This window comes from Daphnia magna, unplaced genomic scaffold (assembly GCF_020631705.1).
Source record: "Daphnia magna isolate NIES unplaced genomic scaffold, ASM2063170v1.1 Dm_contigs103, whole genome shotgun sequence".
NCBI lineage: Eukaryota > Metazoa > Arthropoda > Branchiopoda > Diplostraca > Daphniidae > Daphnia > Daphnia magna.
In genome coordinates, this window is record NW_025533124.1 from 96867 (window position 1) to 123729 (window position 26863).

Here is a 26863-nt window from a genome sequence, read left to right on the forward strand (position 1 = left end):
CTGGAATTGAAAATGGATTCTCTGTCGAGAACTGAATCCACTGCCTGGCTCACATTATCAGTTTAGCTGCTAAGTCAGCATTGGAGTTCATCAAAGTGAACATTGAAAAGGTAATTTGAAACGTCACATTTAAGGCTGAAATAAAATAGATGTTGATTCTTTTGTCCATTGATCTTACAGATTCGAAATTTGTCTAAAGCATGCAGATCATCTCCTCAAAGGCTAGCTCAATTTAAAGAAGGGCTTCAAGCCGCCAATGTTGCATTTGAAACATTTGGAGAACCGTTTGATATTAATTCTGATGCTGTTGCTGAAAAAAACGCGTGCAAGAGAATACTCAATCCTCTAAGAGATGTCCCAAAAAGGTGAAATGCAACATACTACATGGTGGAACGTTCGTTGTCAATAAGGAAAGGCCTAGAAGAGGTCACTGCACGAAATCGTGACCTAAGAGATTTAGATCTGTCAGATGCTGAATGGGCTCTAGTAAAAGAGGCAATGGAATTTTTGGAACCGTTTGCTCTCATAACAAAGCACGTAGAAGCTTTCAAATATCCGACACTTTCATCTGTCATTCCTCTGTTCAACAAGCTAATGGATGACATGGAAGAATGGTCAAGCAACACAAGACACTCAGAAGAATCCAGAGCTGGGGCTAATGCTGCGTTATATTATATATAGTATAATAATTATATAATATTAAATAAGTTATTTAATATTATATAATTATTGTTTAATGAATTTTAAAAAGCATTTTGGAGAAAAAAAACCTCCGATGGAATATGGTGATATATTATAAGCAGAGTTGAAACTAACTCCCCGAAACGTGAGCTTAGCTAAAAGTCTCCGCTCATGCCTTCAAAGGTGGCAGAGCTCAAGCTCACGTTCACTAAAGCTCATTCTCAAGTTATTTCTCTTTACCGAATAAAACTAACAATTGGCAAACGTGTATTTTTTTTATTTCGTTAACTTTTCCTACAGTCTAGCATTGAAATGATATCAGTGAAGTGTAGACTGAAAAAAAAGCAGGAAACTGTATTAGGCCTAATTCACGAAGTAATTTTTCTTGAGTCAAAATAGACATAATAGCCTATAAATAAATTTCATTTATCTTTCACTGTCATAATCAGGATTGTACTCTAAATTAACAATTTCTACTTGATCTGAATATTCACCGGCAACACGATGCCTTTTTGTTTGAAGATTAGGGGTTCCTGAAGCTGTCCTTTTTTTCGGTTACAATTTATCCTTTTCTTATTTCCAAAATAGATTCTCTAGTCCAGAAAATATTAATTTTTAATTTATTACAGAACACGACAAAAAAGATATTTAAGTACAACTAACAAGTTGTGTAAAATTCATAATTCAATCACTGACACTAAACTACTATTTATTAAGTAATTTAGCAGTCAGATTTTCAGTTTTATGACCAAACCTCGTGTGGCGTACAGAATTTTTGAAAACTATTTTGATGTTGGCTCATAGATGGCGTTCGGTGAGTGAGCTTTTCCTTCATGAGGCAAAAGCTCAAGCTCAAACTCACACTTTTTAAAAAGAGCGTACTCAAGCTAAAAGCTCACCAAATGAGTGCCCCCGCTCATGAAAAGCTCAAGCTCACGCAAAGTTTGTTTTGACTGTGATTATAAGTAACTAAGGTAAGGTAAACAACGCTTTTCTAAACTAGACTTTTACCCCTCTTGTGGCAAGAGACAAATCTTGGGTATTTGCCACGAAATATGTCGTGGTAATAGGCCTATTGCCACACTGGACTTTATCTAACAATTGTATTTTTCCGGTACAGAATAGACAAGTACAAGTTGACACAAGAATATAAAGAGAAAAGATTAAAATTGTTACTCGACTTCTCAGCCGTCTAGCAGATCTCTCGCTTGGACAAATGAAGACGGGTTTTATAATACTTTTGAATTTACGCCCCTAAGGTTATTTAAAATCACTGTGTTCCTAACGCTTTTAAGAATTTCTTACTTATCTAGGAGCAATGTACGATTCTTCACGGAAAGGTTTTTTATTCGTAATTACAACCTTGACTGTAGGGTCCCTAGATGAGATAGCCACATCTGCTGTTGTCCCACCACAACAGGTCCCCTTTCTTTAAGACAAGTGACCCGACTGTACTAACAAACAGTATTCAAAGAAGAATAATGTGATAAAAAATGAGAAAAACAAACAAAAATGGAAAATTCCATTAAAGCTATTAAAGGACAGCTGAAGAGAGATAACAGTGCGAGATGAAACAAAGTTACGACGAAGTTTGTAAGCAAATATTGATAAGATATTATCGGAAAAAAATATCAATAACACTATGAAATAAGGATTTTACTATTCCAAATTGCTTGTGTAGTGATCTTTCAGCTTCGACAGGAAAATGTTCAGCTACTCTGACGTGTTAGAAAATCTCTGTTGTTTTGACTCTTGTGCGATTTGTTGACGATATGTTTGACAATCGCTGGGCTCATTACATCCGTCTCTATTCTAGTGACCGTGCGTTCTGATTTAACGTGCTGACTAAACAAAAGTTAAACAAACTAACGCGTAGCTGAATTTTTCTCCACCTGTAGTAAGCACGGTTTGGCAAGAGAATTTTTACTACATGTAAGAAACACTTATTGTTAATTTTTTGCTTTTCTTTATTAAAAATTTTTTTTGTTCTTTTGTAGTATGAATGCCGGATACGCGATGTATCAGGAAAGGTTTTCTCTGAATCATGCCCACCTTTCTTTGGTGGTTAGAGTCTGATAAAGGCATTTACCACCCGACTCGCACCGATCCGACTTCCTTTTTGAAATTACCCAAGCTGAGATGGACAACTAACTCGCCACACGTAAACCAGAAACGATGTCTTGACACCATTTGACACCGAAAATCCGGGACCAGACGATTTTCACTTGCTGTGGGAGTTTTCTCAGTTTATCTTCCCTTCTTATGTGTATAGAAAAACAGTCCAACGAAGAGTGATGTAGGTTTCTTTTTTCCAAGTTAAGTTTTAAAATATACTTTGTTCGTTTGTAAAACTCTTTTTCTATCTTCAATACGGAATGAGATGTTACACCTCTTGCATCTCCGATTCTTCCTTCCCGCGGTCTCCAGGTAAAGAGCTCTCACGCTGCTCATGGGCGGCTAATCTTACACCGAGCTTATGCGATGTTTATGCTTAGGAAATTATCCATCAGAGAAGAAGTAAAATCGCGGTGACTAATTCGTAAGGGTAACGTATAGGAGACGCTTCTTTTTTTGCAGTTTCAAGGATGAGATTTTGGATCTGCTCTCCTGTCATTCCCGTTGAAAGGGTGGCTTGAGCGTTTTGATGTAGCAATTGGCTGATGATGTCAACTGACGAATGGTTTTCTCGCAGTAGTTCAACAAAGGTAAGCTTTTTGCTGTCACTGGTATTGACATTTTGAGAGAAAATGTTTACTTATGGTAGGACAACTGCTTGCCATTTAGGCGCCATTATATTGCCTTCCATACTACCTTGGAAAATCCATTCTTCTGTTTGAGTGATACATCTGAAAGGAACTTCAAACATTCCTATTGGTGGTAATGTTGTTGTTCTGCATGGTGGCTGTTTGCCACCAGATCGTCACGAGAAAACAATTTCATGGGGCTTCGTGGCTGAATAGACCCATCGATAGATTCCATGTAAACGACTTCAGGACCGCGCAATTCCGCAATTTTTTTTCTGCATTGTGTATTAATTCTTGGAGAGTTATTCAAAAACACTGCTATTGCGAACGATTTTCGAGCAGTTCTCTTAATGATACCGGTGTGGAACTTGCATAGTGGGCATCCTATCTTGCTGTAATCCTGAACATCATCTTTTGAAAATTCCAAAAACGTTTCAAGGTCTGCGGACACAGCAAAGTAATCTGGCAAATTTCCGAACAAGACGCCATGAGTTCCATTATCTGTTGCTCTTGGCATGTTGATGATCTGAAAGAGTTTGTACTGCTGGGGGTGGTAAAAATAGGAACATGTATGAAGAAGTGAAATGAATTTTCCATGGCTGAAACTGAGACAGTAGAATCTCGATCGGCGACCCAAAGCTCGTTACTAGAAATAGACCACCCTCTTGGTAATTGTCCATTGATTGTTTGATGTCCTTGTTGAATCTAGCTGGAGAGACATTTTGAGGGGACAAATGCCCATTGGCTAGTAGACTAAAGCCGACTTCAAGACTACTGGCCAGTTGTTGTAGCAACAGCAAGATTTGATTCATGGCTTCAAATGTTTTATCCAATTAGAAAAAATACTCGAAGTGAATTAGGTCTCGTTCTTCCAAGTCGGCCATTTTCCCATTATGTTTTCGTAACATTTTTCTGAATGGAGTACTTGCCTCGTATTTCTCTGTTTATTTTTGCGTTAGTGGCTTGCTTGTCGACAATGTGGATTATTTCTCGTTTTATTTAGGAATAGGAGTTGTATTTGACCGTTCAACTCTTCCAAATCTTTCTATATTGAGACTCCAAAAATCCATTTAGGATTGACGAAACGATGACGAGACTTGAGCGGCTTCCGTGGTTTGTATTCATTGCATTCTGTTTGTGATTCTTTTTGTTGCTATTTTTTAGGTTTTGAACCTTTTTTGTTTTCTTTTTCTGCTACTTCTTGTTGTAGTATTTTATGTTTCAGGTACGATGTGGCCGTATCAGCTAGTCCTAAATCAAGGTCAGTCACGATTGTCCACGACGATTCGCTAAAAGGAACATTGGCTTGTTGTTTAAAAATAGCATTTTCTCTTAAAATCAGTGAGTTGCTTGTTGAGGGGGCCAGCAAGAAAATGAAGAACGGTACTAGGAAAGTCAAACACTTAACTCAAGGTTTTCTGTTACACATGGGCCTCCGTGTTGATTTTGAAATGATCTGTTCTGGAAGGAAGGTGATCACGTCATTCCCACTGGCGTCTTGTGACGCGTTACTTTCTTCAGGTACTGTTTCTTCCTCTTCAGTCTGAGGTTTTGGATCGATCAAGACAGGTAGATCTTGTGCCTCTAATGTTGTTCTTTATTTTCTGTTGACCTTTTTCTGAGGCGGTTTCAGCACTGCCTGATACCAAGGCCTGCGGTGAATGCCATTCCATAGTGGCTTCGTGAAATGACTTCATTTGAGCAACGTGAACAATGTCTGATTTCCCTCGGCCGGTTGCCGATATTACTTCATAGTTCACAGGTGCAGGTGTAGCCAACGCTGAAGAAGCTTTTCTGATTTTCCCACTTCGTGGAAATGGCTTCCAGACTAGCAATAGATCTCCTGCTTGGAAGTATAACTCTCTATGGCAAGCATCGTAGGCTTCTTTCTGTTTTTCAAACCTGCTACATTCTTAACTTTACTATTTCTCCTTCTTCCGTTAAATAAGCTTTTAGGTGATCTGCATAGCTTATTTCAGCGTCCTCTTCTGTCAGCAACGGATGCATTAAGAGGTTTCATGACAAATTCCGTATTTTCTAGTAGTTCAGGCGAGATTACTGTGACTGCAGGTCCTGTGTCAAAATTAGTGCCGTTGCAGTTACTTTGCCATATTTCACTGCTTCCAAAATCAATCTCGTCCAGGTTCAACACACAGGTTTCTGAATAGTCCAACAATTCTTCCGACGTGCTCTGAACCGCTAAATTGATCGGAAGGTTTCCTTTTGGAGTCGCTCCTGCGGCTGTCTATTTCGGCAGATCCTTGTACAGTTCTTACTCCGGATTTCTAAAGCAGTTTCAAGCAATGTGTCCTGATTTTTTGCAATAGAAACATCGTGGTTTCCGTTTACAATACAACCTTTTGGCTTAAAAGAGCCTTTTTTTTCACTTGCTCTTTTTTCTCTTTTGAAATTAACTTCTCGCAAGTGTCTCGAATTAATTCACGCATCGTCTTCGTAAAATCTGCTTGCTGGTCTGGGCAGACCACAGAAAGGTTTGGCAACTGCTCGTGAAATTTCTGCGGCTCCGCTGTCGTATCCCTCCATCCTCGTGCATCTGACATGTATCTGAGTTACGCCTCTGTATAGGATTTTGCTAACATAAAAAATTCTTCACAAGTTTTGGGCTTCAGCGGATAAATTTTCCTGAAAAACGTTGGTTGAAGACCTCTAAATAGGTGTTCCAATAGATGTAGTTTCTGACATTTTTGGGTCGACCAGTCTGTAAAGGTTACGAATTTCTTAGTATTACCTAATGGTTGGCTCATTAACTCCTTGGGTTCTACTCCTGAGACTGGTCTCTTGAAAAAGACTGGCTAATTATTTAGCTGAAATTCCATCAAAAACACGTAGAACGTAGACCGGGTACTGCAGATGTAGCCTGATTTCCTCCGGCAGTCGCGTGTGCTGCCGTGTCTTGCCAATCATTCAGAAGCTTCGCGCACAGGAACTCATTTCTTGCAGTATCATCCAAGTACATACTGAAAATATTTCGTTGGTCAGCATCGCCCCAGCTATTGTAGGTAGAAATCGTTTCATAACTCTCTAACCATTGACGGGCGTCTTCTGTTGGGCTACCTCGAACATTAGATGGTCTTATGAGTTTCGTGACAGCTGCCATAGCTGTGCATTGAAGTTGCTGCTGATGTCTTAGAGGTCCAAAAAGGTTTTATCCTATCACAGAAACAACAGGATGGGTAGGCTGACTTCAAGTCTGCTTCGGAGTCAGATCCCAAATCTGACTGATTTACAGTGCTGTTTAAGACACAGCTAAATTTTCTCTATAGGTTGAGATTTTAGAATCTGGTGTCCGGCTGTTCGCCGTACTTTCGCCACCGGGCAACGCGGTTGACACGTCAGGAGGCGAATGCAATCGTCTACTAGGATCTCGATGGCAACTAGGTAAGCGCGGATTAGTCTTTGTCTGCATCCACTATAACTAGAGCTGCGCCAAATTCGTTAGTGATGGGTAACAAGCTGTGTTCCCTCTTTTTGTGACACTGAACTTTATTTGACTCACTGACAGATTGTATTTGCGGTTTTTGTACGCAAATATGGTCTCTTAAACCGGAGGATAAGAGAAGTACTTTTTAACAGTCGAAAACCAACGGTTCGTTCTCGAAAACAAAAATCGTCGGATTGTATCCAATGATTATCGTTAGTATTACAATTGAATCGAGGTCTTCCTCCACATAATCAGTGCAAGTGACGGATACTGCTGCACGATGGAAAGGGAAAAATTAATAGAAACTTTAAATTTTCAATACATTTTATATAGTAGCCTTCATCTATTTAGTTCATAAAAAGTTTACCTTGGTTTGACACAACAAATGTGCTATCATGACCACTGATTTGTTGTGCCAATACAGTACCCACCACAAGTGTTAGAAAATGCGCGGAAACCCGTAAGCCTCCGTGTAAATACCTCGCTGATTTGCGAGGTAAATACTGGGAATAGATTTTTTAATTTTTTTTGACAAATACATTTGTTGAAGATGTATTCTTGAAAAAAAAATCAGAACTGTACAAGCCTCCGCTTAGGCTGTACACCACTTTCCAGAAGTATTAGATTTTTTTTTTTTGTGTGGATCTCTTATTGCGGGATGGATTTTTCCGGCGGCCATATCTTTTGTTCCGATTAAGATACGGAGCCGGGGATTTTTTTACAAATTGCCCATTGGGCACTTTATTCCCCAACCACGATTCGATCGTGATTCATGATCCCCTTCCCTATTTTTTTCGCCCGGGAAAAACGCGCATTCCATTCAAGGACTATTATTGTGTGTACAACGACACAGGGAAAATGTAGTATGACTTTTTCCCACTGTGGGCGCATGGCACGCAAGAGGTGCGCAACTCTTTCTTTGTTGCGGACACATATCCGCGCGGCTGATTTGGAACCGGCGGGAATCGGGATTTATATGAGACTATTTAAGACTGCAAATAGTAATAGGAGAACAAGGGGCTATTTATTTAACATTTATTTAATAACGCGTGTGTCCTCCTTTTGCTGAAATTACAGCGCGACATCTTGCTGGCATAGTATTAATATATTTTCGCAGCTCTTGAATAGAAATTTGGCTCCAAACTTGTTGCATTGCGCGCCATAATCCTTGTTCGGACGTTTTTTGCGTTTTATCGATTTTTGATTCGAGGAGGTCCCACACTTGTTCAATCGGGTTTAAATCGGGGCTCTGGGGAGGCCACACCATTCGCCTCAGAATTCCTTTAATTATTAAAAAATAAATAATGAAGAAACTAGTAATATACTACTGACTAACACTAAATACCTAGCTTTTCTTTTTTGGCCAAATAATCACGGCAATACGCAGAAGCATGCTTCGGATCATTGTCTTCCTGAAAGACAAAGTTCTTTCCGATCAATGCAGTGCCGGCGGGAATTGCATGTCTTTGTAAAATATTGTGATAATATTTTTTGTCCATTTTTCCTTCTATTTTCTTTAATGGCCAGACACCATGAGCAGATATTTCCCCCCAAGCCATTATTGAACCACCGCCATGTTTAATTGTAGGTTTGAGACATTCTTTTAGAAAACGCTCCCCTTTACGTCTCCTTACATAAACCCTTCGATTATTTCCAAAACATTCTGATTTTGTCTCATCAGTGAAAAGGACCTTATGCCATTCCTCTAAGTCCCAGTCTTTGTGTTCCCTAGCCCAGAGAAGTCGTTTTTTTATATTGGGCTTTCTTAATAAAGGCTTAGCTGCAGCAACTCTCCCAATCAACCCTCGACTTCTTAGGCTTCTACGAATTGTAGCCACCGAAACTTTTACCACGTTTTTTAAATTAAATTCTGCTGTTAAAAGACTGAAACGCTCAAACAGTGTTATGGACTGTACTAACAGAGCATCCCACAGTGTTTGCAATTCTTGAAAGTGTCCATCCTATTAAACACAAAAACCACATTTAAAAATCAAATGCGCAATAAGGGTAATTGTAATTTCTCACCTGAGTTACTACGAAGTGAAACAATTCGGGCGCGTTCAGCCGCCGACAGCTCTTTTCTCGCAGACATGTTCAATCAGCGATTGAAACAGTAATTACCACGCTGTCTCAAATACACTCAATAGGTAAAAAAACTATCGATAAATATATGTAGGAACCATAAAATAAATCCCGATTCCCGCCGGTTCCAAATCAGCCGCGCGGATATGTGTCCGCAACAAAGAAAGAGTTGCGCACCTCTTGCGTGCCATGCGCCCACAGTGGGAAAAAGTCATACTACATTTTCCCTGTGTCGTTGTACACACAATAATAGTCCTTGAATGGAATGCGCGTTTTTCCCGGGCGAAAAAAATAGGGAAGGGGATCATGAATCACGATCGAATCGTGGTTGGGGAATAAAGTGCCCAATGGGCAATTTGTAAAAAAATCCCCGGCTCCGTATCTTAATCGGAACAAAAGATATGGCCGCCGGAAAAATCCATCCCGCAATAAGAGATCCACACAAAAAAAAAAATCTAATACTTCTGGAAAGTGGTGTACAGCCTAAGCGGAGGCTTGTACAGTTCTGATTTTTTTTTCAAGAATACATCTTCAACAAATGTATTTGTCAAAATAAATTAAAAAATCTATTCCCAGTATTTACCTCGCAAATCAGCGAGGTATTTACACGGAGGCTTACGGGTTTCCGCGCATTTTCTAACACTTGTGGTGGGTACTGTACCTTACTCTTGTAAGAAATATTTGTTTGAATGATGATTTTTTAATCAAACATATTTATTTTTAAAACTGCTTACTAGCAACCACCACATGTGGTGTATCAGCTGAGTTGTTTTACTGATAGATATAATTATCCACAGTTTCTATACAATAAAAAACGTGATGAGACACAATGTCTATTCTCATTTTAGGAATAAAATTCTTCTAAAACCATGTAGAGCCACCCAGCAGGAATATCAGGAATGGTCTCGGATGCGATATGAAGATCGCTGTCAAGTCGGATGCCTGTCGCTCCGCTTTCGGTGCCTTCCTCACACGTGCGTTGAGTCTCACATGTAGAATTGACGTCAGGTGTCTCATCAGGAACGTTGGTTCCGTCTACACCATCCCTGGATTCAGGTCGACTTGGTAGAGGTTCGACCACCGGATGTCCTTGATCAACCAGCTCAGCTATACTCAGATCTTCGGATCGTTCGACTGGAAGTCCGCCTCTCTTTCCTTCAGGCTCTTGATCACAAGGAATAGGAACGGAAGCTTGCTCTTCTTGGTTTGAAAAATCTTCTCCCGTTCGTTCTTGACATTGTTGAATAGTCGACAAAGACTCAGGTTCAAGTGATTTTCCATTCGGAGTGGTCCTCGCCCTGAAAAACCGTAACAATGCACCCGCTACTGAACTAGATTTAGGAGAAACTTGGGGGGGGGGGAGACTTAGCTGGTGAAATACGAGCAAGGATCCTAAGAAAAATGGAAAGCAGGCGCTTTCCTGAAGTAGCTCAAGATGCTACGTTATTTCGTGTTTTCCGAGTGGATATCGTATCGAATCTTGCTACGGCCTCGTACGCAGCGTTTGACCTAAGCTTTCGTAACTGGGAATTATCTTTACCAATTTGCGGAATTACAACAGGGGAAACAGATGTATGAGGAGCAAACTGGGATACAGTAGGTGATTTGTCAAAATTAAGAGATCTGGCTACAGATCCCTCGTTGGATAGGAGAACAGTAATTTCTGGCACAATTTGTTTTATGGGGGTACTTGAAATTTTAGGCCTTCCATTAGTAACATCATCATTGATAATGGTTGAGTTCCAAAAACTGCTACCACCGTTATGTAATACATCCCCGTGTGAGGTTGGATGATATTACGTGAATTAATTATAAAACAGCCTAGAGATTGCTGCCCTTAAAGCCCTCGAATGTTTCGCTTTTTCCCTCTCTAATTTCACAGTAGAGATAAAGATCGACAACACAACCGCCGTAAGCTACATTAACAAACTAGGAGGATGCTAATCAAAAGACCTTTGGGATGTCTCCCTCCGCACCACTAATTTTTGAAAAGAAAGTAAAATTTTTCTAACCGATATTTGTTTTTCCAGCACTGCTAACGTTCTTGTGGACGCAGAATCAAGGCGCTCTCTCTCAGCGGGCGATTGGAGACTTTCTCCAACAGATTTCATGTCCATCATGTCTTTCCTGTGGCCAGTCCAAGTGGACCTTTTCGCGTCAGAATGGAACCATTAACTGCCGTGGATCGTAAGTTGGTTCCCACAACCAAAATGTTAGAAGATGGACGCTTTCAATCTTACATGGAATGGGCTCGACGCGTTTTGTTTCCCTCCGTTCAGCCTAATTCCATTTTGCCTGTCGAAGCTGATGGAAGAGGAGGCGAAGGCAGTTCTCATCACCCCGTACTGGCCGAGCGAACCATGTTTCCCGACCATAATGGACCTCGCCGTGGTCGCTTCATGACTATTACTACCATCGCCGGACCTTCTCACCTCTCCTCTGGGAGAGTCATCCAAGGTCATCCGAGATCAATCCAAGTCATCATCTGGTCCAAGACGACTCCCTCCGTCTTATCGCCTGGAAGCTCTTAGGCTCCGCTAAACTGAGAGCGAAGTTTCAGAAGACGCTTCAGTCCTCATTCTCTCCGCAACACGAAAAAATACAGCGTTACATAACAGACCACATGGAATTTTTGGAGAAATTGGCGTGCTTCGAGGGTAAAGGATCCCTTGTCTACTCGCTGTGCAGATGTAGTTAATTTTTTAGCTGAATATAGCGTTGGAAGGAGCTACAGAACAGTTAATGTCGCCCGCTCTGCTCTCTCTTTTACGCTTGCTGTAAACCCGGGTAATGTTGCCGTCGTCGTGAACCCTCTGGTCAACAAACTACTTAAAGGCCTCTACAGCAACTCCCCTCCGGCTGCCAGTTATTCTCAAACGTGGAATCCTGACACCGTTCTATCATATTTTGATGCCACAGAAGGCACGACTCTTTTTCTCCTTGAATTGTCTCGGAAGTTAGTCACTTTATTGGCTCTCTGTACGCTATTAAGAACCTGGGAGATTTCTTCAATTTCGTTGGAATCGATCACCATTTTCGATTCCGGAATGTCTTTTGCCCTTAGCCAACCAAGGAAGGCTCAGCACTCCGGACCCCTTCATCGAGTGTCAGTCGGTGTCTGGCGACTTAATGTTTCAATTTGTCCTGCCAAATGCTTGGAAACTTATTTGGACTGTATTGCAGCGTTGCGCGATACCACCAACTCCTTCTCCCTCTTTCTCAGCAGCAACAAATCCCATGGTCCGGCTTCTGTTGCTACAATCGGCCGTTGGATTAAGAAGCAGCTTAAATAGCCGGTATCGACACGTCAATCTTCACCACACACTCGACCAGAGGAGCAGCAGCATCCAAAGCAGTTGTATCTGGCGTTCCAATACAAACTATCTTAGACGCTGGCCATTGGGCCAGGGTGTCTACGTTCACGCAGTTCTATGCTATGTGCTACTATGCCACATGTACTACGGCATATGTGGCACTGGTATTTTACCTCCTGTTTCTGTGACTATCTTTAGGTTATTTTCAGTGTTATGACGATCGCAATCGTTCGATCGCAGGATCATGTTTGCGATCACTTTTCATGATCGCGACCGCGATCGCGATCCAAACTAAAAAACGCGACCGGGATTGGGATCGCAAGCCACAAATCTTGCCATCAAATTTGAGATCGGCCCCATCTCTATTTTTTTTAATTAATACATTTTTTAATACATTTTTAAACGAAGGAATTGCTTCTACTGAATCTATTTAAAATTTTCCAATTTTAAGCTACATGTTCTTGCGTTATAACACTGCTCTCCCTTCATCCGCATCAGTCGAAAGGCTCTTTAGTGTAGCTGGAAGCATTTTTAAACCAACGAGATCAAGGTTGAAGGACAAGAATTTTGAAATGCTTTTATTTCTTAAGGTCAATGGGTACTAAAAATCAAATAATTGTTTTGTAAATTCTAGCTTCAAAAAAATAAATGTATTTTCGCAAATTGTTTTGTCTTGAAAACGTGTGTGCTCTTCCCCCTCTGCCATCTAGCGGCGATCGCAAAAGAGAACGTAACCGCAATCTTTAAGTGAAATCACGATCACGATCGCGACCGCGATTTTTTCTTTTTTTGTTGATAGCGACTGGAGCTCGGTTCCGATCATTTTCGATCGGGGCGAACCGTGGTTTGTCGGGCAAAAATCACCAAACCGTCGGTTCGACTTAGCCGTTTTTTACTTCGGTGCGGTTCTCGGTTTGGAATTCGGTCAAACCGGTGCAAACTGCCGCCATTTTGAAATTTTTTTGAAAATTTGGCGGAAATTCCAAATCAAATAATCAAATCGCGTTGAGCGTAAAGTGGCGCCAATGGTTGCCAGGTGGGACCTGAGTTGAACTTTGACTAATTGACTTAGTTGAGTCAGGTCAGGCTGTCAAGCATTGCTGTTATGCTGAATGCTGTATACTGTATAGTCACATTCGCACCACAAGCTGTTTGAGTTTGACTGAGAATTCAATTGCACAATGGCAAGTAAACGAGGATAAAAATCCAGCAAAAGTTTGGAGTCTTCAGCTTCAGGAGCGAAAAAACGAACAAGTTCGGCTTTATCAAGCATCAATGGTGAAACTGAAATCTTGTTCGACATTAGTGATGATGAACAATCAATTTCACGAACGTCTACTCCTGTCCGTAAGTATTAATACAATCATATGAATTACGGGTCACGCGGGTTTTCCTAAACCCGCGGTGTGACCCGTAAGAACCGCGGTGTGACCCAACAAACCCTGGTAAAACCTCGGAAACCACGGTGCGATCGGTTCCCAAAAAATTATAAACCGAATCGCACCGGTTTAACCTTTTTAAAAAAAGGAACTGCGTGGTTCGGCCAAAATCGTACCCGATTGTCGCGGGGCCGAGCCCTAATCGCGACCGGGATCGTGGAAAAAAAATTAAGATCGGTCACAACACTGGTTATTTGAAAGGTAGTTCAGAAAGATCCTTTCTGGAAGATGCATTGCAACACAGACAGGCCACTTGTGAAGAAATCTCAATTGTAATTGCAGGCAAAGAATATTGGACTGATGATGTTCATTATCAGACGATGGTATCCTACATTTTTTATGTTTGTATGGATCATGTTATAGCTAATTCAATATTTTTATTCTTTATATACCCCTTTAATCACCAGAAAAAGATAGCAAAATTTTGTTATGCCACCCCTGTAATTTGATAGCCAATGGAAGATTGTTTTTTCTTTGTTTTAATTGTTGCATTGTAAAATTAGGAATTGCTGCAAAAATCCATCAGTGCTTCACTAGAAGCTAGAAAGTAATGGGAGAAAATTCCTTTGAACACAAAAATCGATATTTTTCTAAAAGCAGGAGATTGCCCGAACAACAATTCGGGCAACTTTACCAACAGCAACTCAAATTTCAACAAGAAGTAATCATGTTTTCTCTCTTCGTTGTCTTCCCTCCATTTTGCTTGTGAATCCAAAATCTGATTAGTTTAAGCACGTTGCCTAATAGGCGACGTTCGTCGAATGGTAGGAGCCATTCGATAGGCAAGAGCCATTCTACAGGACAAAATAACAACGAAAATTCGACAGGTGTTCGATGGGGTGACAAAATCCAAATATGGACCAAGTCTTTACAATGTTTAAGAAATCGGCCTGAACCTCAACCCCGATCTGCTGGCCGTTTTAATGCGATTGTGTTTAAATGGAATCGAATTGATAGCAGATATTGATAATGCGTTTTTGAATATTTCCCTGCATCCTGATAACTCAGAAGCTGTAAGATTCCTATAGGTTAAGGAGCCAGAAACAACCGGCTACTGTTTAGTTGCCTATAAGTGGAAACGAGTCCCATTTGGACATAGCTCTAGCCCATTCTTACTTATAGTTACACTCAACAAGCACCTAGAGGGAATGGAGCCCCTTTCCTCCACTGCAGTGAAGCAATTAAAGAAGCAAATCTACGTCGACGATTACTTGGGTGGCACCGACAGCATCTCAACAGCAAAAACAATGATACAGGAGTCAAAGTCCCTTTTCCAGGAAGAGAAACTTAATATGCGAAGTTGGGTCACCAACGACAAAACAGTTCGCAAAACTGTGAGAAGATTCTTCGAATCAACACAGTTGAAAAAAATTATCGCTCAGAAACTAGAAGAAGGTAAACCAAAGGTCATAGGAGTTTGATAGAAGCCGAATCCGACACCTTCCAATTCGATCCCACGCCTATTATTAAAGCCGCAGCCGAACTGGGGGACATAGTGACGAAGAAAAATATTCAAAGAATATCAGCAAGAGTATTCGATCCCATTAGGTTCTTAGCACCCACCACACTCTTGCTGAAAATAATCTACCAAAAGCTTTGGAATCCGAAATTGACTGAGATGTCGAAGCCCAACCAGAAATACGAAGAACTGAACGTCAGCTAAGACTGGTTTAAATGAATTTAGCAAATTAAAATCTGCAGTTCGATAGGCTACTAGAAAAGGGTCATACAACTTGCAGAGAAACATGTTTTCGGTGATGCGTCTGAGGCAGCTTATGGAGCCGTAGCATACGCAAGACTCCAAACGAAGAACGGCGAAACCAGTAACCATATTCGCACCAGCAAATCGAAAGTGGCCCTCTCCCAAAGAAAAAGCTCACCCTACCTAGAATGGAATTGTTCAGCTCATTATTAGCTGCTCGGGAAACCCCCTGCCTGAAAACCCCATAAGTTTCCTCCGGCTACGCAAGAAGTATGTAAGCGACACCTTTGAGTGTTTCGTAACCGACTACTTATTCCAAATCGACAAATTCCACTGCAAGGGAGGATCCAGTCGCAAGATCCGGATACAAGAAGTTGTAACACCCAACGCCTTATGTGGACGGTAGGAGTAGTAAAGGAGCTTATCACCAGCCGAGATGGATTAATCCACTCAGTAATGGTTAACCACCGAATGGAAACCTGATGCACCACACTGTCCAATTGCTACATCCCCTGGTATTACGTGAAGACAAACCGGAAGATGATGAAATTTTACCTTCGTCTTAGTCGGAGCCGGAAGATGATGCAGCTTCAGCGGGGTCCGCTGCCAATCCGGCCGAGCAGGTCAAGCCGTAGACCACGGGCTCTGTTAGGGAGTGTGTTCGGAATACCTTGTATCCCAGCAGAAGACGACACGGACTGGGCGTTAGACAAGACTGCCCAGCCGTTTTTCTCATCTTGATTTCGGTGGACCTCGATAAAGGGCCACCATCGTAATTTCTGTATTATATGTAAGCCTCGCCCTAGGTCTATCGGCCATTTCTTGATACAGTGCAAAAAGCTTTCAATCATGAAATGCACTGTCCAGAGTCAACACCAAACCAATGCTTGCTGTGTCATCTCTAATCTACATTTCTGCATCATCTCTAAAAGGTAAAATCAGCACACGAGCTGATAATTTACTACATTGAGAATACTTGCACTGAGAAGTGGACGTTTGCTATCGATTGCAGTTTCTCAGTTGATATTTTTATTAGACTTACTTTTGATAAACCTAAATTCCTCGCGATGTTCGACTAACAGTCAACATTTTTTAAACCTATTAAATAATTAATTCTTTGCACTTAGTTATACAATGAAAATCGTTGATAGGGCTTCCGAGACCTAAATACAACATTAAGATATTGTCGCGGTTATTGAGGCCCCATGAACTAGTTGTCACGTCCGGCGCTCCTGTATCGGCTATTGACCGAAACTCTACCCGAGATGTCCGGCAGTCTTGTCAGCAGATATTTCTCCCGGTAGCTGCTGTCTACGTTAGTGCATAAATACTTGTGTGTGTCCCTTGCTGCTCCCCAGTCTAGCTGTAACTGTTTGTTAGTACTGTGTGTGTGAGCGCATCGACAGTGAAACAATCTTAATCGCTACCTGAGTCTCAGCATTATTCCTCAGTGCTACAATATTTATTTTATCGGTTTTTCTTGATTTTACCCATTGCAAGCAAAAGTTGTTTACTCTTTTAATTGTTTGCTTACTGAGTACTTTTTTCCTGTTTGATTTCTGTTCACAGTGTGTTCTATTTCCCTATTTTCCCTGAATCTAGACCTCCTTAACGTTAGCGAGAATATGGTCAAAGATTTATTAACATATTGTCACAGTTTATAAATTAACCACTATATTTATTCAGAAACAGAAAAGCAATACAAAGTTGTTTTAAGAAAAAAATCTGAGCAATTGAAATTGATCCCAACGCCCCTGGTGGCGCAAGCACAAATCATAATTTTTTCTGTAAAACATTTGAGTGTAACAACTTTGGGGTATAGGGAAGCATTTTTTTAGTTCAAATAATTCATAAACATGCACTATATTCTAAAAGAGTAAAGAAAAACGCGTCGTTCGACATAAAAAAATTCATTTAAGGATGTTTTGAAGTATTTTATTGATATTTCTGGAAACGCCGGTATTAACATGGCGTTTATGGGGAGAAAAGTGGTGTACCTAATCAAGTGAACGATACTCTAGCGCCCTGGGTGTAACTTCTACAATTTTTTCATGTTAAGATAACTTTAAGAGCACTTTCTCTTCTGATAGAGGAAAAAAGAAAAAGAAATTTAGTCCTTATCAGTAAAAAGATATTCAAGTTTTCCTAAGACCCGTAGCGCCATAAGAATGCACTAAAAAAACAGGGGTGTACCTAATCGTTTGGTGGGTACTGTATTTGCTAGTTGCTTCAAATGAAACCATGTTGACCTAGATAAAACTTCCGGGTTCTGACTCACGCGTGTGACGTACCTATGCTTCACGAACATCACGCCATACGCGAAGATGTGAGGTTTCATGGTGAACCCACTTTCTGACAAGAGTCAGACAAGTACCAGCTAACAAGATGTTCAGTCGCCTTTAGCTTGAATTGTCATTCTTAAACAGTAGACTTTTATCTTGTTGTCTTAGCTTATTCATCTTAATTCATTAGTTATTCCTCCCAACTTATTTTGTTCTTCTTTCCTCTTCGATCATCGCGAGTATTAGAATTATCTTCTCAACACGTATTCCAAATACTATACGTGTCGGCAAGTAGTATTGTTTCCCGTTTTTCTCCTATTATTCCCTCACGCTTGTACGCTCGCACTACCACGGTAAGATCAAATTACTTTGTCTCGAATCTCACGCTCAGTTTCCCGATTGGCCTCACGTCCATATATCCCTACTCGTTTAGTAAACCTTTGGCCTCAGCTTAATAATACGTAATCATCATTGTGGGTAAATACGCCTCTGCGTTTTTTTTACACAACCAAATTGTCTTAATTCCTAACGCCATTCACCCGAGAGGGAGAATGCTTTACACTGACAACAGAAATATTTCTGATATCACTAGTAAAAGTCGAGATATGACGATTTTAAAAAAGCACTAAACAGCCCTGGGCTCCCCTACCTTTGGCAAGGTACAGTATTCTGCACAAAAAGATGAACACCGATTTATTTGAAAAAAGGCATTTGTGGGTAGAAAATACTTATAGTTTACCTTTTTAAGGAGAGGTAAGGCGGTTTTGGCACAAAATCATCATAAGGGGGGTTGGGTAATATCAGTCCAGACACATTTTTTTTGCCCTAGGTATTAAATGTCTGGAAAAAGTGTAGACTGTATGATTGGTAGACTCCTCTACCCCCCGGCTAAGTAGAACAACTTCTGCAATACAAAACAGAGTTTTTCCATTACTCGTTATTGTCATTATCAGGTCGGGTAATCGGGTAGCATATGGAAACACAAAATTTTTTTCAATCAGTATGCTAGCTATCTGCTAGTAGATTGTCAGTAGCTTATTAAATACGTTTCCGTAGGTGACGCGGGAGATCCGCGTTCTAGAATTGGATGAGATTACTGTTTACAAAATTATTCCGGTAATGAAAATAGTGTATTTTTTTTAACGAATTAAATAATCATTAATATATATATATATATATATAAAATATATAAATATTTTTTTCCAAAATTTTAAATATAATATATCTCATCCAGTGTTGCCGTCCGCTCAAATTTTTAAGCGTGTGCGGCGCACCGCTCAACTGTCGTTGAGTTGTGTGGCGCTTCAATTTTTACGCTTATTTTTCCGCTTATTTCAGTGCGACACCTAGTGGTAAAAATTAGTACTTTCTTATAAGTTTGCTACTTTTTCATTCTAATTTCCAAACGTCAACTTAAAAACAAAATCAAATGTTCTGTCGGTCTGTTTCAAAAGTATAACAAAAATAGCATCATACTGTCATACATTCAATAATCAATAGAATAGTGTATAATGTAAATGGTTTGTACTTTGTAATGAACTGTAAATTAATAAGAAATAAAGTTTAAATTTAGAACTTGAATGTTCAGTTTCAGACAACTTGTTTTTATTTGTCAAGTTAATCAAGAGAAGAGGTAATCATAAGACAAATAGACAAAAGTGAAAAACGATTGTGATTGGTGTCATTTATTAAATCACAATCTCACCAGTCTTTGACAATCTTGTTGTTCACTTTTAAGAACAGTAACATCTCGAAAAGTATGTCAGTCAAATTCAAACGTCTTGGAGAGAAAATCAGACCTCCTTGGCGGAAAAGTCTTTCAACTGATGCCGATGATGGAAGTGTGTAACATTGTAACTTCTGAAAAACAATACAAATAAGAATCATTACAATAGTGTCAATGAGAATCAACAATTATACGACTTACTTATACATTTGTTGAATAATTGGATAGTTACTAAATTTACTAAGCTGTCACACAAATTGAGGTAGTTTTCAATCTCATCATCAGATTTCTTCATGCTTGTTTTCTTTGTGATAGAAGCAAAAGAATTCTTCTTTCGTTGCTTTTCTGCACTTGGGCCAGAAAGAGACGATGAAGTACCATCACTGCTTTCATCTGAGCTGTAAATGAATATATAGTATTAGATTAATTTATGGCTTCATCTTTTAATTTGAGATGTTCTTACGAAGAAGGCTGTTGCAGGATGCCCTGAAGACGCTTATATTCAAAAATTAGCAAACTCTTCGCACGTTCAATTTCTTCTTCTTTTTCTAGCCATGAGAGCTTAAACATGGGATTGGTTATTGTTGCTAGCCGGAGTTCATTGTCAGAGAACATTTTATCGAACCTAATGAAATACAAACATTATGAAAACCGAACAAATTTGTCATTGTAAAAACCAAAAATTTACCTTAAGTGTATGGCATCCAATAGACTATTTACTAGAGGCTGGCAAATAGTAATTGAAGTGTCATCCTTAAGAGACGACAACTTATTTCTCAACACACCAAGAGTAGGTAATAAATAGCCAATTCAAACGTGTATGTCAGCCTGTAGAACGTCCAATGCATCTTTAACAGGTTTCATGACGAAAACATATTCTTTTAAGAATAGTTCTTCATTAGGAGTTATGAAATCAAGCTTGAGTTCTGCAAACAACTTCTTCATTTCACGGTATTTGTTCTTCAATAATCGAACAAAACAGCTTACTGCAAAGTATTCGGAATTACAACGCGTATCGTTTTTAACAACGAAGAGTTTACCTAAGTGTCGCATGAATATGTCGAGGCTAAGAGTACTAGAACTTTGCTTTTTCCATAACTTCTGAAGTTTCTCGAAAACAGTTGATCTTAATTGTTCGAATATGAAGTCTTGGATTTTGTCGATATATTTTTTTGAAATTAAACTGAGGAGGTGGCAAGCCCACCGTCTATGCAAAGGTAGTGTCGCATTGTCGTTTGCAATCGTGGTGGTTACTGAATAGTCATTCAAAATATCTCCAATTTCAAAACATATCATCTCCTCATCCTCAGAATCATCTTGGTAATCTTGATTGTTCTCTTCTTCATAGTTCGGGAGCGTAGATGATGCACCCTTTTCGTGAAAACATTTAATGAAGTTCGAACCATTATCCGTCGTTGAGCCACGCAATTTATCCTTAATTTGGTATTCTTCGTGAATAGATTCAATCAGTTTGGCCAAAACCTCATGCGTGTGACGTCCTTTTATGCGACGGCACGCAAGGCAGACACTCTTTCGTGTCATGCTCGTCTTGTCAAACCAATGTACTGTTTCACCTAAGTATGATCTTCTTCTGCACGTCCACGCATCAATAGTTGTGGCAGCATCACTGCAATTAAATAATGCGTGTTTAAGTTGCTTGTGTCTATTAGCATATTCTTTTTCAAGTAATGTGGTATAGAACGTTCGGCCATGTAGCTTTAAGTGCGGGGATGCTACACCAGACATAAGTGACTTGAATTTCTCCTTTTCAACTACATAGAGAGGAAGTACATAAACGATGATGAAATTCTAATTAAAAATAAAATATATAAAGATATTGAAAACAGAAATGTTGTAGTGTAAATAGTTTTTACCAATACGTAGTTATCAAAGTCAGATTGTTTGAGAATATGCTGAATAGTTGGAGCACGATGAATAATTCCAATGTTATCTTTACTAGTCATCTTTCTAACAGCCAATTTCCACTTCTCTTCATGTTTGAGTTCATTGTTGGGATAATGTGCCTAGTGAAACAAAAACTAATATAATATTTGCATGCTATAATTTAAGTAACAATAGTTTACCAGATAATGACGCTTTCCATTGCCTCTTGAATCATCCTTGATTTTTAGATATTTTGGAGTCCCATCTTTATTGGTTTTTTGCTTACAACCTTTGAAGAGGCATTTGTACAAACTAGCTTTTTGGTTCGTTGATTCACCCATGTACTAAAAAAACTCTGGTGGAAGTCCAACTTTCCTCTCAGTGATACTATTATTACTATACATTACATAAATAAAATATTAACATCGAAAATATCTGTACACATTAAATGCACTTTTAAGCAATATTATTAAGTTACCTCACATTTCCACTTGCACTTTCAATTGGTTCTACATTTTCAATATCACTTCCACTATGCTCGTGTTCAGACATTTCATCTGACATAGCATTGAATCAAGACTAAAATACACGGGAAGTTATTTCTTCTTAACTTAACAGTTCAAATGGAATTGTAAGTTGTAAAAACTTGCATCTGAATCATTAAGTGAAGTGACAACTAAAAAGCCAAGTTCACTTGAAGTCAGAGAAAATTACAATGACTTCCTGTGGAATGCGCTTGATGGCACTGGCAAGTTTAAGCGGGAAGATAAGCGGTGCGCCGCTCAATTTTTTTAAGCGGTGCACCGCACAACTCATTTTTAGTTGAGTTGTGCGCCGCTTAACGTTTAAGCGTGAGCGTGTGCGCGCTTAAAAATCGAGCGCGCTCGTGGCAACTCTGATCTCATCAAATATTTACTTAATTATATTCGTTAGCTAGATTTGCTCTGAGAACTATTGATGCAAACATACTTTGAACGCCGATCTCCCGCATCGTCGATGGAAACATATCCAATAAGCCACAAACAATTTAAAAGCAAATAGCAAGCATACTGATAAAATGAATTTGGTTTTGAGGGGGCATATGCCCGTTGGCTAGTAGACTAAAGCCCACGTCGAGACTATCAGAAGTTGTTGTAGCCACAGCAAGATTTGATTCATTACTTCAAATGTTTCACTCGATTGGAAAAAATACTGTAAGTGAGATTCTAGGTCTTCTGCGTCATCCATTGTTCCCATTACGTTTGTCGTTACATTTTTCAGAATGGAGTACTGTCCTAGTAGTTCTCTGATTAATTTTGCGTTAGTTGTTCTTTCCCACTGTGATTCATTTAAGACTATTGCTTGCTTATCGACAAGATAATTTCTTCTCGTTGATTTCGGGAGAGGTGTTGAATTTGACAGTTCAACTTTTTCAAATCCTTCTGTGTTGAGACTCCAAAAAGCTATTAAAGGATTGATCCTCCCCCATCGACGAGACTTCAACTTCCGAGCTTGTTAAGCTTGGGATTTATTAAGCTGACAAAATTTTTCTGGATTTGTAAATTAGTTTGAATTAAAGATTTTTCAGATTTTCGATACCGTGGTCAAGCCACGGGTTTAATCATTTTTCTTTATTTGATTAAAATTTAGCAAAAAAAATACTGAAAGAGGTAGTTTTGTCGCAAAAGCTTATTAGCGAATCATTATTTGGCGGCTTCTTTGTTTTGTATTCAGTGCTCTTTTGATATTTGTTAATCGATCTCCTGCGTTCTCCATCCCTTTTAGGAAAGACTGCAATCTGCTGGTGACTATTTTTTCTGCTATTGTTTTAGCTCTGAAACCTTGATTTTTCCATCTTTCTGCTACTTCCTGCTGTTGCAGTATTTTCTGTTTCAGGTGCGTGATGGCCATATCAGCTTATCCAAAATCAAGGTCAGTCACGATTGTCAACACTGATTCGCTAAAAGCGACATCCGCTTTCTGTTTGAAAAACGGCGTTTTCTCTCAGAATCAGTGAGTAGCTTGTGTTCATTTTCATTGATTCGAGTAAAAGGACGAACTGGGATCTAGTAATGTAATTGACGGCTTTGTATTTGCACAGTACCTGATATACAATTTACTAAGTCCCTGAGCTGAGAAGGAGACAGAGAACAGTGAAATGGCGTGGCACTTAACAGTGGACGCTATCAAGAGTAAGAGAGTAACAGGTAGAGCAGACGACGTTATATATGAAGGATGGATCAGCTGAGAGGACTCTAGCGGTCTGAGCGACTGGTCTAATAGGTTTTGCAGCAGAGCCCTCTAGGTTGAACATTAGTTAATTCAACAGCTTTAAAGGGGACCAGCAGGAACATGAAGAACGGCCATAGGAAAGTGAGATATATAGCTGATGGCCTTCTGTTTCGTATGAGCCTTCGTGCTACCTTTCAAGTGATCCGATCCGGATGGAAGGTGATCACGTCATTCCCACTGGCGTCAGGTGACGCGTTACTTCTTTCAGGCACTGTTTCTTCCTCTTCAACTTGAGGTTGTGGGTCAATCGAGGAAGGTAAATCTTGTGCCTCTTTTTGTTGTTCTTTCTCGTTCTTTTGCCATTTTCTGAGGCTGTTTCAGTACAGCCTGCTACCGATGGCTGCGATAACTGCCGCTTCATAGTGGCGTTTGAAATGACTTTGTTCGAGCAACGTGAACAATGTCTGGTTTCCCGCGGCCGATTGCCGATATTACTTCATGTTTCATAGGTGTGGTCTGTCTCAACGCTCTGAACGGTCCTAGCCAACGGTGAAGAAGCTTTTCTGACTTTCCCGCTTTGCGAAATGGCTTGTAGACCAGCACTATATCTCCTGCTTGGAAAGATAACTCTGTATGGCGAGTATCGTAGTCTTCATTCTGTTTTTTCTTGAATTCGCTCAATTCTTATTTTACAATTTCTCTTGCATCAGCTAGATCAGTTTGTAGGCGATCTGCATAACACATTGCAGCGTACTGCAACTTCATGTGTCAGCAATGGGTTGGGATCGACGTCAAATTCCAGGTCGATAGGGATTCTGGGTTCATGTCTGTAGAGAAGAAAAAATTTTGAATACCCTGTAGACTCTTGTCTTGCCGTTTTGTATGCAAAGCATACGTATTGCAGAGTGCGATCCAATCACGTTGGTCACTGCTGACGTACATTGGCAGCATTTCTGCAAATCTATGGTTCTTCCTTTCCACCGTTCCATTTGCGTGTGGGTAATAACTAGAAGTGGTCTTGTGGTTTATATGCAATTTATTGACAACGGCAAGTATTAGATCGGAGGTAAAGCATTTTCCGCTATCAGTTATGATTTGTTCTAGATTTCCGTGACGCAGAAGAATTTGATTGACAAAAAATTCTGCAACTTTATCTGTGTTTCCTGTGGGCATGGCTTCTAGCTCAACCCGTTTTTTTAGATAGTCGACTGTAACGATGATCATCTTGTTTCCCTTCGTAGACAGTAGGAATGGGCCAAGTACGTTAATGATTACTTTTTTTAATGCCCCCTCTACTTTGATACAATGTAGAAATCCTGGAGGTTTGTCTGGTACTCCTTTTCTGCTGTGACAATAGACACAGCTCTTTACGTGGCGAGTTATGTCGAGTGCCATCTTCGGCCAAAAGAAACGATCAAAAATCATGTGTACCGTACGGTCGATGCCAATGTGACCAGACACAACGTCGTCATGGTATGCTTTTAGAATTCTCTCATAGTAGTCTACGGATACACACAATCTTCTGTAGGTTTTCCCATTCTTAAAAGTTTCCTTGTACAGCTTTCCGTTGTAAATAACAAAGTTTTTCACTCTTATTTTTTCTATTTAGAAGTTTCACAATTAGGCGATTCCAATTACGACACACTTTTTGTTTTCCGGCCAATGACTCGTCTTCTTTTTCGGAAAGACAGGGTAGGTGATTGCTCCCACGATGAAACAAGGTTCATCTTCTAACTCTTGTGCAATTGGTAGTGGATTTCTTGATAGACGTCTGCGTTGTCACGCTTTTTCCCACTGTGATACACAATAGGTCTGTCGTACTCCTGATTTGATATGCTCCAGCGTGCCAAACGGCCTGCAAGGTCTCTTTTGCTCATTAACCAACACAGAGCTTCATGATCGGTGACCATTTTTACTTTGCAGCCCCACACCAAACATCGAAACTTCAAGAGACACCACACTAGTGCAAGACACTCTTTTTCAGCAATTGAGTAGTTCACTTCTGATTTGGTTAGAAGGCGGCTGGCGTATGGGATGGGACGTTCTGAATCTTAAATGCGTTGGGCGAGCACACCTCCCATACCGCAACCACAGACATCAGGAAAAATCTCTACTGGTAAGTCGTAGTTGGGTTGCTCTAATACTGGAGCTGAGGTGAGTGCTTCTTTCAGGGCATTGAAGCTGTTAGCCTAATCTTCTCCCCACGCAAAAGGATTTTCTTTCTTTATTAGCGTAGTAAGCGGTCGCGCGATTGACGCGTTATGACGTCGGTAATACGAGCCCAATCCAAAAAAGCTTTGTACTCGCTTCACCTTTTTTGCGATTAAGTGGCCTTTAATGGGGGATGGGAAGTTCTGAACTGCTAAATTTTTTTAGGATCTGGCGCTACAGCTTCTTTTGAAATCACGTGTCCCAACACTTTTAACGTGTGCTCACCAAATGAGCATTTTGACCATTTTAATTTCAACCCAGCTTGAGCAAGGCAACCCAGCACTAAATGAAGTCGTTCTAAATGTTGCTGGATAGTTGCTTAGTAAATTATGACGTCGTTCAAGTATATTAGGCACGGCATCCAATGGAGTGTGAAGTGAACTAACCGTAAAGTTTAGCAGGATAGGTAAATGGAGAGCTTTTTTTTTGTTTTGGAATTTTAGATGATTCTGTATAACTTCGATTGGTTCCTTCTACTGATGTTCAGGTTCCTTTTTACATTTCCCCACTTTGGCTAAGAGATGCTCAAGTTCGAGTTTGTCATGAGACATAGGTTTCAAGATGAGCCCGCACTTTACCTGTTCAAAAGTGTTGTGTTCCACGCACCGTGAGCTTTTCCAAGACCTGCTGGACGCGGCGCTTGCTTTTCCCTGTTCATCGCCTCGTAATTTTGGTTTTGATGTTGTACACATGTATGACCATTACACATTACCCAAGTTCCTTTTTGTATATTTGTATTTTGGTTTGACCACTGTTTTATCGGTATTAGAAACAAACCGGGTCGTGCACGTTACCGGGATGTTTTCCCGTTATGGTTTTCCCGTTTCATTTGGTGGCTGGAGTTGGGAAAGAATATTTATCAACCTACCCCGTCATCATCCCTCCTTCTTCTCCAGGCTTCAATCCGAGGCACAGAATCAGTTGGAGGTTTACCAAGTTTTCTAGACTGTTAACTATCTGTTAACCGGCGAGCAAGATCTCCGAACTTCGAGGGGAAAACGAGGATGATTTTCCCGTCGGCTTTTTGTTTTAATTTCTTCTTTTTTTCCTTTTTTTTTGTATTATGGCCTTTCAATATTACATTTTATCATGCGATCTTTCGTTTTTCTTTTTGTGTGTGAAAGATTTTCACTAGGGTTTTGCCA

The 26863-nt window shown here is 40.0% G+C and overlaps 1 protein-coding gene across 1 annotated transcript; it reads right to left on the reverse strand.

The window, feature by feature from the left end:
* Nucleotides 1-9793: 9793 nt before the first annotated feature.
* Nucleotides 9794-21637, reverse strand: LOC116915306. Its single transcript, XM_045166840.1, has 9 exons — nucleotides 21497-21637; nucleotides 21287-21436; nucleotides 21124-21221; nucleotides 20532-20877; nucleotides 20101-20180; nucleotides 19931-20037; nucleotides 19654-19805; nucleotides 19392-19546; nucleotides 9794-10247 (listed from the first exon to the last, which is right to left on the reverse strand). Exons 1-9 carry the CDS (start codon nucleotides 21635-21637, stop codon nucleotides 9794-9796), a joined length of 1683 nt encoding a protein of 560 aa, XP_045022775.1.
* Between the last annotated feature and the right edge of the window lie 5226 nt (nucleotides 21638-26863).